The sequence below is a fragment of the Calidris pugnax genome, unplaced genomic scaffold (assembly GCF_001431845.1).
Source record: "Calidris pugnax isolate Ruff unplaced genomic scaffold, ASM143184v1 scaffold370, whole genome shotgun sequence".
Taxonomy (NCBI): domain Eukaryota; kingdom Metazoa; phylum Chordata; class Aves; order Charadriiformes; family Scolopacidae; genus Calidris; species Calidris pugnax.
The window spans coordinates 112,438-121,680 of record NW_015091093.1 but is presented as its reverse complement, the minus strand read 5'-3'; the positions used below and the strand labels follow the sequence as shown (position 1 = coordinate 121,680).

The window sequence follows — 9,243 nt, the reverse complement described above, 5'->3', positions numbered from 1 at the left end:
TTGGCATAAAGGTTGGGGGGAGGAAAATTTGGGCCCCCCCAGGTCGTTGTGGGGGGGCTGGAGGAGGAGGAGGAGGAGGTGGGGGGGTCGGGCAGGGCAGCGGAAGTTTCCCTCCATCCCTCTTTACAATGCACTAAGGGGAAACCATCACAAATCTCGTTTAGCAAAATAATGCATTATTACCAAACACTTGGATTATTACTGAAATTGTCAAGCTGTGCTGTCGATGGATACGATACAGCGTTAAAGGAGAACAAGACTGGGACCCCCCAAGGAAACTGGCCGTGTGTGTGTCCCCCCTCCCCATCCCACACCACCCCCCCCAGGATCCCTCCCATGTGCTCCCAAGGCCACGGATGCGCTGCTGAAACCTCCTTTCCCTCCGTCAATATTTTATTATTATTATTATTATTAGTCATTATTATTATTCATTATTATTTTTCCTAGGAGCCCAGGGGGAGGAGGGGAGCGGGGAAGCAGCGGAGAAGCCCTTACAGAGATCACATTGATTGTCTCGTCGTCGTCGTTTTTTGTTTTTTTTTTTTTGTTTTTTTTTTTTTAAATCGTGGTGTCGAGCGAAGGGAACACGTCGGAGCACGGAAACAAGGCCAAAAAAAAAGAGAGATCGATCAGTTTTCCTCTCTAGACAAACCGAAAACCACACTAATACTCCAAAAAAATAAAGGGGGCAGGGAGGTGGTGAAGGACAAGCAGCATTCTCCGTGTGCTCCGAGGAGCTCTCACCCTGGCTACAGCAAAAAACTCCTGTTCAAGTGAAATGGTGCTGGGGGCCCATCCCCGGGAGCCCCCCCAAAGCCCCACGGCGTCGAGGGTCCCCAGGGTCCCCCCCAGGAGCCCCCCCAAGCTCTCCCAGGAGCCCGAGCATCTCTCCGGGGAGGATGAAGCCATCGAAGCCCCGGGGGCTCTGCCCCGCTCCGTCCCCAGGGGACAGGAGCCTCGGCCCCTCTTTGGGCCAGAAAAAAGTACTTTAGCCCTTGAAGACGACACGGCTCAGGACTTTGGACCCATTTTCCTGCCCCGTGGGGAGGGCGAGGGCCAGCAGCGAGAAGAAGAAGAGATAAAGTGATGCCTAAAATTCCTCCCAGAAAGGGAAAAGAGCTGCAAGAGGCAAGTGCGGACTCGACAGCAAAATGTAAACAAGTCTCTTTTTTTTTCCAGTTCTCCTCTGTAGAATACTGAAAAGGATCTTCAAAAAGGATCTTTTTTTATTCAAGTTTCGTTGAGTTTATTCTGGTTCCGAACTGAGGTATTCGGTGCAGAAAGGTTAACACTTTCTTTCAAGCGAGAGGGGGGGAGGCTGGGGAGGGGACCCTTCCCCAGCGTGGGGGTGGCCAGGAGGAAGGGAAACCCCCCCCCAGAGCAGGGAAACAGCCCCGTGGGGTCCCCACTCCTGGACCCCACCGAGGGGCTGGAAAGGGGCCGGGGGAGAGCGAGCTCCTCCGGTGCCCAACAAGAGCCACGGAACGGGGAGGGGGTGTCCCCGACCCCCCCTCCCCTCCGGGGGAAAACAACTCCTACGTGAAACGTGAAGAAAATGTGCTTCTCACCCAAAGGCCAAGACTGAAACTTCATTATTTGGTTCTAAGAGTTTGGCTTTGGTAAAAGAAAGAAACAGTGCGAGAGGCAGCACCCACTGGGAGATCCCCCCCCCCAACCCCGGGAAGGGCCGGCTCCAGCTCAACCCGACAACCCCCCCCCTGGACAGGAGCCACCTTCATTTAGAAACTAATTTAAAACAAACAAACAAAAAAAGACAAAAAAAAAGTAGACTTAATACCTTATTTTGGTTACAGAAATGCTTTTTCTCTCTGAACCACCGGGCAAAGAGCCGTGGCACGAGGCTCCCCTCGCCGGCAAAGAGGGGGCACCCCCTTTCTCCCTGCTCCCCTCCTGGGGGGAGCCCACCAGGGAAGGGGTGGGGGGAAGAAGAGGGTCCCCAAAACACCTCATTGCCCCCATCAGCCCCCTCTCCGTCTCTGCAGCCCCATCTTTGGCTTTGAACAGACTCGTGATATGGAGAAAGAGGGTTGTTTGTTTGCACATGATGCTGTTACAGTAACTCAGAAGGAGAAAGAAAAAATAAAATAAAAACCCAACAGGAAAAAAAAAAAAACAACAAACCCCCAAACAGTGCAACATTCTCCAATGCTTCAAACCTGCATCATAAATATGATTTCAAAAATTAAAAAAAAAAAAAAGAAAACCCCAAACAAAACCCCAGCGACGCCACGTACACACCCCTAAACCTGCCACGATGCTGCAGTAGAAAAATAAACAAACTTACTGAGGGTTGTGAATAAGGACTTTGAAGTGCATTTGTTTCCTTATTAGAAGGCTAAAACTTTCAGAATTTTTTTTTATGATTTTTGTTGTTTTTTTTTTTAAAGGTAAATGCTTGTTTCTTTATAAATAGCTTTCTTCTTTTAAAAAAAAAAAAACACCTAACCCAAGCAACACTGACTCTGGCTGGGAAACGGCCACGCGAAACAGAGAACGAAAAATTCAAAAAAAAAAAAAAAAGAATCGTTTTTTCGGATCCGACAATTTGCCAAGGAAAAAGAAAAAAAAAAAACAAAACCAAAAACCAACCAACCCAACCCAACCCAGAAGAGAATCCCTAAAGTGCCTGGAGAAGGGGGGGGGAGGCTCCAGCAGCGCCCCCGCAGCCTCCGCCGCGGGGCTGGGCAGCAGCACCCGTTTTTGCATATAAATGACAGCTGCCAAAAGGGTATTTTTAGTGTCCCAGGTACAGTAGATCTCGATTCAAGTGTTTGTATTGGACTCTGAAGCGTGAGGAGAAGAAGTGATTGCCAAGAGGAGCAGTGACGGTGGCACTTGGCCGGGAGCTCACACACCCCCCGGCGCCCGCGGGACCCCCCCCAAATCCCTCCCCATCCCACCCAGAGTTCAGGCTTCCCCGTCCCCGCTGGGGGCAGCCCCCGGGGGGGTGTCCCGGGGACGAGGGGCACCGGGAAACCCATCACAACCCTCCCCATAAGCTGGGGGACAGACCCCTGCCCCGGCCCCGGGCCAGCCATGGCGGCACCGGCCTGGTCCCCGCCGGGAGAAGCCCTAGGCCGCGGCACCCGTCTCCTGCCCGGCTGTCGGAGGGGCTTCCAGCACATCCCAACGGGGAGAGGACGGAGCCAGGGATGGAAACGGGGTCTGGAAACGGGGATGGAAAGCTGCCGTTAAAGCTGCTCGTTAAAACAATTAACAGCTTTGGCAGCGGGGGTTGGCAACCCAGCGGGAAGAGGAAGCCCTGAACTCTAGGCCTTACCCGGCCACGCTAGGCCCGCCCAGTCTTGTTCTCCTTTAAAGTGCCCTATATTTATAGAATTTCTAAATAAATATAATAAGATATTAGGTCACCCATAGTTTAAGCTACTCGGAGTAGCAGCCGTCCAGGCCGATGGCGTTGTGCCGGTCCTTGCTGTAGGGGCAGGAGGTGCCGTTGGGCAGGGCCCCGCAGGCGGCCGTTTTGGCTGCGATGCCGCAGTTCTTGAGGAGGTTGAAGCTGAAAGAGCTGATGGCGTCTTTAGGTGGGAAAGGCTTCATGGTGGAGAGGATAAGTGCCAGGCAGTCGGCTACGTCCTTGTTGGGGGCGCAGGCCAAGGCTGGGGTATGACCTAGGGAGGAAGCCGGGGGGGTGAGGAACGGCCCTGGATGGGGGCTTTTCTCAGAGAAAAATGCTTCAACCGGGGCAGTTGTCACCCCCGCCTTGACGGACCGGGGCACCCCTTTGTCTTTGTCTCAAAAGACCCTCCTTTTGGGCACTGGCGATGCCCGGGATGGCAGCAGCCACCCCACAGCCTGCCAGGGCCAGGGGAAGGGGAATACGAAGCTCTGGGCAGACACAAAAAGGGGATTTTTCACAAGCTAAAGGTGTTCCAGCAGAGCGAGAACTGAGCTGGGAGAAAAAGCTTCTGGCCACAACCACCAGGTTCTGCCAAACTTGCAAGTGAGTCAACAGCTTATCGCCGCGCTGGGTTTGTGCCCGGCAGCAGAGCCCGACAGCATGGGGTGGGGGGGGTAAAAGATATATTCCAAACACCTGCAGGACGTGCAAATGCTTCCACAGGGGATCACAGGGACCTGATGGCCTCACCCGGGCGATGCCAAGAGCTGAGAACGTGCTGTGTTCTCACAGAAACCCCTCAGATCCCAGCTGAGCGCTTCCTGGGCGGCCCCCAGCCCCCCAGGGACATCATACTGACCCCCCACAACAAGATGCACCCGCGAGGAAGACGCACCTTCTTCATCCACAGCCAGCACAGTGGCACCTCTGCTGAGCAGGGCCTGGACGACGGAGGCCAGCCCGTTCCGAGCTGCGATGTGGAGCGGCCTGGGGAGGGGGGAGAGGGAAAGGTGGATTTAACCTGGCAGCGGAGCCCCCCCGGCCCAACACCTCCTTGAGCTCAAACAAGGGGACCCACGAGTGGCTCTGAGGGTAGAAACCCGGGGTCTGACGACTCCCGAGCTCACACACCGAGCTCCCCCCGCCACAGGGGCATCACCCCCACCCCCCCGAGCCCCGCTTTCTCCCCTGGGGTGGGGGGGGTAAAAGATATATTCCAAACACCTGCAGGACGTGCAAATGCTTCCACAGGGGATCACAGGGACCTGATGGCCTCACCCGGGCGATGCCAAGAGCTGAGAACGTGCTGTGTTCTCACAGAAACCCCTCAGATCCCAGCTGAGCGCTTCCTGGGCGGCCCCCAGCCCCCCAGGGACATCATACTGACCCCCCACAACAAGATGCACCCGCGAGGAAGACGCACCTTCTTCATCCACAGCCAGCACAGTGGCACCTCTGCTGAGCAGGGCCTGGACGACGGAGGCCAGCCCGTTCCGAGCTGCGATGTGGAGCGGCCTGGGGAGGGGGGAGAGGGAAAGGTGGATTTAACCTGGCAGCGGAGCCCCCCCGGCCCAACACCTCCTTGAGCTCAAACAAGGGGACCCACGAGTGGCTCTGAGGGTAGAAACCCGGGGTCTGACGCCTCCCGAGCTCACACACCGAGCTCCCCCCGCCACAGGGGCATCACCCCCACCCCGCAGAGCCCTGCTTTCTCCCCCCCTTCCCCCCCAAGTGCCAGCTGCCCAAATACTCACATTTGCAGAGCACTGTTACTTGCATTGATAAGGCCAAGGTCTTGGGTTTCCCCCAGGATCAACAAGGCACACTTTTCATGGCCCTGGAAAGCAGACCGGGCTGTTGACAGCGCAGGGGCACTGGAGGGGACCGAGTGGAACACGATTCCCCGGGACGCGGAAACGTTCCCTAAACCCAACCATCTTCACCCAGTTCTCTGCTTCAGCAGGGCCCAAGAAGACCAACCACCATCCCCTCTGCAGCATCCCCCTCTGGTGTGGTGGACACACCAATCCCAAACCTCCCACTCCCACCACACCCCAGGGAGCGCTGCCAGCTCAGAGGGGACAGGAAAAATACCCCCCCAGGGGCCATGCTACAACCTAAACTGCTCCAAAGGGAACCAGGAGCAGGTGAGGACAGGTCAGAGGGAAGGTGGAGTGAGATGAGGGCCTCCACCATTGCTCTGGAGGGGCAGGAGCAGCCCCTCTCATTCCAGTGGGAAGGCAGAAAGTGACGGTGAGGGCAGCTCCCTACCTTGCTGCAGGCCAGGTGAAGAGCTGTGTTCTTGTTGACATCCAGCACAGTTATATTTGCTTTCGCTTGGTACAGCAGGAACTCTGAAAAAAGAGGAGGGAAAAGAGCTGCTGGGGAGAAGAAGCGGCGCAGAACCCGGCAGCGTGGGGCAGCGGCCACGTGCTGTGGGGCAGGAGCGGGGCAGCTGCCCCAGCGTGCTCAGGAGGAGAGGGACAGCCCGGCTCCCTGGGGGATGGAGGGGGCAGAGGGAGGGTTTGTAGCCCCTACGCTGTGGAAAGCACCTACCGACCGCTGCGGTGTGCCCGTTCTCTGAAGCCATCATGAGGGGAGTCCTCCCCAGCTTGTCGGTCACGTCCACCTCGGCTTGGTGGCGCAGAAGCAGCTGTAAACCATGGATGTTGTCTGCAAAGGCAGCAGCGTGAAGGGGTGTCCTGGGAAGAGGAGAGAGAGAGCGGGTCAAGAGGAGGGCACGGCACCCACACCCCAGCCCACAGACACGTTTGGGGATGTCAGAGTCCCCCCCCCTGTGCCAGGGGAAGTCACGGCCACCCCCCGGCAGCGCCGGGGACGAGGCTGAACTCACCTTCCTTTGGCATCTCTGCTATTAACAATCTTGGCACCTAATGCTTCCACCAGCATTTCAGCAGTGCCATCCTGGTTGTTAATTCTGCAGCGGGGACAAGAAGGAAAAGTTAAACCAAGAGTTGAGCAGCACCAGCACCTCCGCAGCGGGGGCGAGCGGCGCGTTCCTGGGGCTGGGACGCAAACGGCAGCGGGTTTGGGGTCGTTCAGGGCATAAGATCCCCTTCACCCTCCTGGGTTGTACTCAAAGAAACACAACACCGTGCCAGGCAACAAACAGCCCTGTCAGGAAGGCAGCTTTGGGACAACGTGGAGCCCTTCTCCCACTGGTGGAAATCTTACAGACTTCCTGAGATGCTCCCCAACCAAAGAGGAGCCACCCAAGAGGGGTGGCAAGGGCTGAACCACCAGCTCCATGAGCTCCATCGAGCCAAAAGCCTGCTGGCACAGGACTCTGTGCTGCTACAGCTCCTGGGGACCCCCAGACATCCAGCTGCTGACCCCCTCCCCGGCACAGGGGAGCTGGGATGGGCTGGTGGAACCACCCCGAGGAGCTGCTGCTGCTCAGGAAGAGCCCTTGGCAGGACAGGAAGGGTTTGGAGCTCCGTGTCCCCTCTCCCAGGTCACTCGATTGGGAAGAACCCAGGGCAGGTCCCAGCTGCCACTTACACTGCACAGTGCAATGGAGTAAAGGGGTTTCCTTCTAGGTACGCAAACGGATTGTGTTCAAGTAACAATTCAAGACAATCTTCATGTCCTGTGAGGAGAGAGGGAGAGAAACACCTCAGCACCCAGCCGGCGGTTCCTCACCCGTAACGGGGCCCCTCCGGTTCCCCCCACCTCCAAAGGGGACCCAGTGGCTGCACAGGACGAGCGGCACCAAAAAGCACCTAAACCGACCCCTTCCCCGGCACAGGGGCAGATGTTCTGCTTCCTCTCTGGCAGGGAAGCTGATTTGTGCTGTCCTTTTGTGGATGAGAAGCTGGACATGAGCAGGCAGTGGGCACTCACAGCCCAGAAGGCCAATCCCATCCTGGGCTGCATCAAAAGCTGCGTTGCCAGCAGGTCCAGAGAGGGGATTCTGCCACTTTGCTCTGCTCTGGTGAGACCTCACCTGGAGTCTTGTGTGCAGGGCTGGAGCCCTCAATAGAAGAAGGACATGGACCTGATGGAGAGGGTCCAGAGGAGGGCCACGAGGATGATGAGGGGGATGGAGCACCTCTGCTCCGAGGACAGGCTGAGGGAGCTGGGGTTGTTCAGCCTGGAGAAGAGGAGGCTCCAGGGAGACCTAAGAGCAGCCTTCCAGTACCTGAGGGGGGGCTACAGGAAGGCTGGGGAGAGCCTGTTTAGAAAGGGCTGCAGTGACAGGACGAGGGGCAATGGCTTCAAGCTGGAGGGGAACAGATTGAGACTGGAGATGAGGAGAGGGTTCTTCACTGGGAGAGGACGAGGGGCAACGGGCACAAGTTGGACCAGAAGAGGTTCCACTCAAATATGAGGAGAAACTTCTTCACGGTGAGGGTGACAGAGCCCTGGAAGAGGCTGCCCAGGGAGGGTGTGGAGTCCCCTTCTTTGGAGATTTTCAAGACCCTCCTGGATGCTCCTGAGTAACACGCTCTGGCTCTAGGCAATCCTGCTTCAGCAGGGGGGTTGGACTAGATGATCTCTATGGTCCCTTCCAACTCTAAAATTCAGTGAAATTCAGTGAAATTCAGTGAGGGTGGTGGAGCACTGGAACAGGTTGCCCAGGGAGGTGGTTGAGGCCCCTTCCCTGGAGATATTCAAGGGGAGGCTGGATGGGGCAACCTGGTCTAGTTGGGGGTGTCCCTGCTGACTGCGGGGGGGTGGGACGAGATGCCCTTTGGGGGTCCCTTCCAGCCTGGGCAATTCTATGATTCTATGATTCCTCTGCTGGGCTGTTGGCTCCCAAAGCAGAGGGATAAGCAGAGGGATAACCCAGCTCTTCCCGGCTCCCTCCTCCCCACCAGCAGCCCCAGCAGAGGTGGGGAGGGGTCCTTACCACTGTATGAAGCCCAGTGCATTGGTGAGTAGCCGCTGTAGTCCACCACAGAGTCCAGAGGGTCAGTAGAGAGGGCTGCCTGCAGCAGGGTCCTCAGGATTTCTAAGTGCCCGCACGCCGAGGCAAAGTGGATGGGGGTCCGGCCTTTGAAATCCCGACACAGAACGAAGGCATCGTGGTCCAGCAGGGCAGCCAGGCAGTCCTCACAGCCTGTCACAGCCTGCGCCCGGGAGAGAGGACACGCAGCTCAGATCTCACCCTTCAAACCATTGAACACCACGGCTACCCCCTTCCTCCACAGCTTCCTCCTCAAAGCAAAGTTTGAGGAAGAGGAGGCTGAGGGGAGACCTCATCGCTCTCTACAACTCCTTGAAAGGACACTGTAGAGAGGTTGGGGCTGGTCTCTTCTCACAGGTCATTAGTGACAAAAGGAGAGGGAACGGCTTCAAGCTCCAACAGGGGAGGTTTAGATTGAACATTAGGAAGGAATTTTTCACCCAAAGAGTGGTCGGGCGTTGGAACAGGCTGCCCAGGGAGGGGGTGGAGTCACCATCCCTGGATGTGTTTAAGAGTTGTTTAGATGTGGGGTTGGGGGATATGGTGTAGGGGAGGACTTTGTAGAGTAGGGGAGATGGTTGGACTCCATGATCCCAAGGGTCTCTTCCAACCTCAATGATTCTATGAAACACTGCCCCTCAGGAAGGGAAAAACGGGCTCTTTCACTGAGGACTCTTGCAGCAAAAAAAAAAAAAAAAAAAAGAATAAAATTACTACTGCCGTCTTCCTCGTCTGCAAAATTAATGCTTGGTGCTCCACTTCATCCACGTACCGCTGAAAGATTCTTCACTGTTATTATGTCTGAAGAGTTTTTTTCCAAATGTCATATTGGCATGTAACAACCACAATATTCATAACATGCAGGTGAACTTTCATAAAGCAGAGGAGAAAATTAACATTCTTCCTTATCAGAGGAAATTGAATCTGATTGTTC

The 9,243-nt window shown here is 56.1% G+C and overlaps 1 protein-coding gene across 1 annotated transcript in view; it reads right to left on the bottom strand.

Annotated features, from left to right (window-relative positions):
- Positions 1–548: 548 nt before the first annotated feature.
- The window catches only part of ANKRD52 (ankyrin repeat domain 52), a 26,602-nt gene continuing 17,907 nt past the window's right edge, over positions 549–9,243 (bottom strand). The window contains exons 20-27 of the mRNA XM_014957899.1: positions 8,253–8,472; positions 6,902–6,989; positions 6,234–6,317; positions 5,936–6,081; positions 5,651–5,733; positions 5,134–5,216; positions 4,803–4,894; positions 549–3,650 (exon numbers count right to left, since the gene is read on the bottom strand). Of these exons, the coding sequence (XP_014813385.1) occupies positions 3,406–3,650; positions 4,803–4,894; positions 5,134–5,216; positions 5,651–5,733; positions 5,936–6,081; positions 6,234–6,317; positions 6,902–6,989; positions 8,253–8,472 (1,041 nt within the window). The 3' untranslated portion in view covers positions 549–3,405. The remainder of the gene's footprint in view (positions 3,651–4,802; positions 4,895–5,133; positions 5,217–5,650; positions 5,734–5,935; positions 6,082–6,233; positions 6,318–6,901; positions 6,990–8,252; positions 8,473–9,243) is intronic.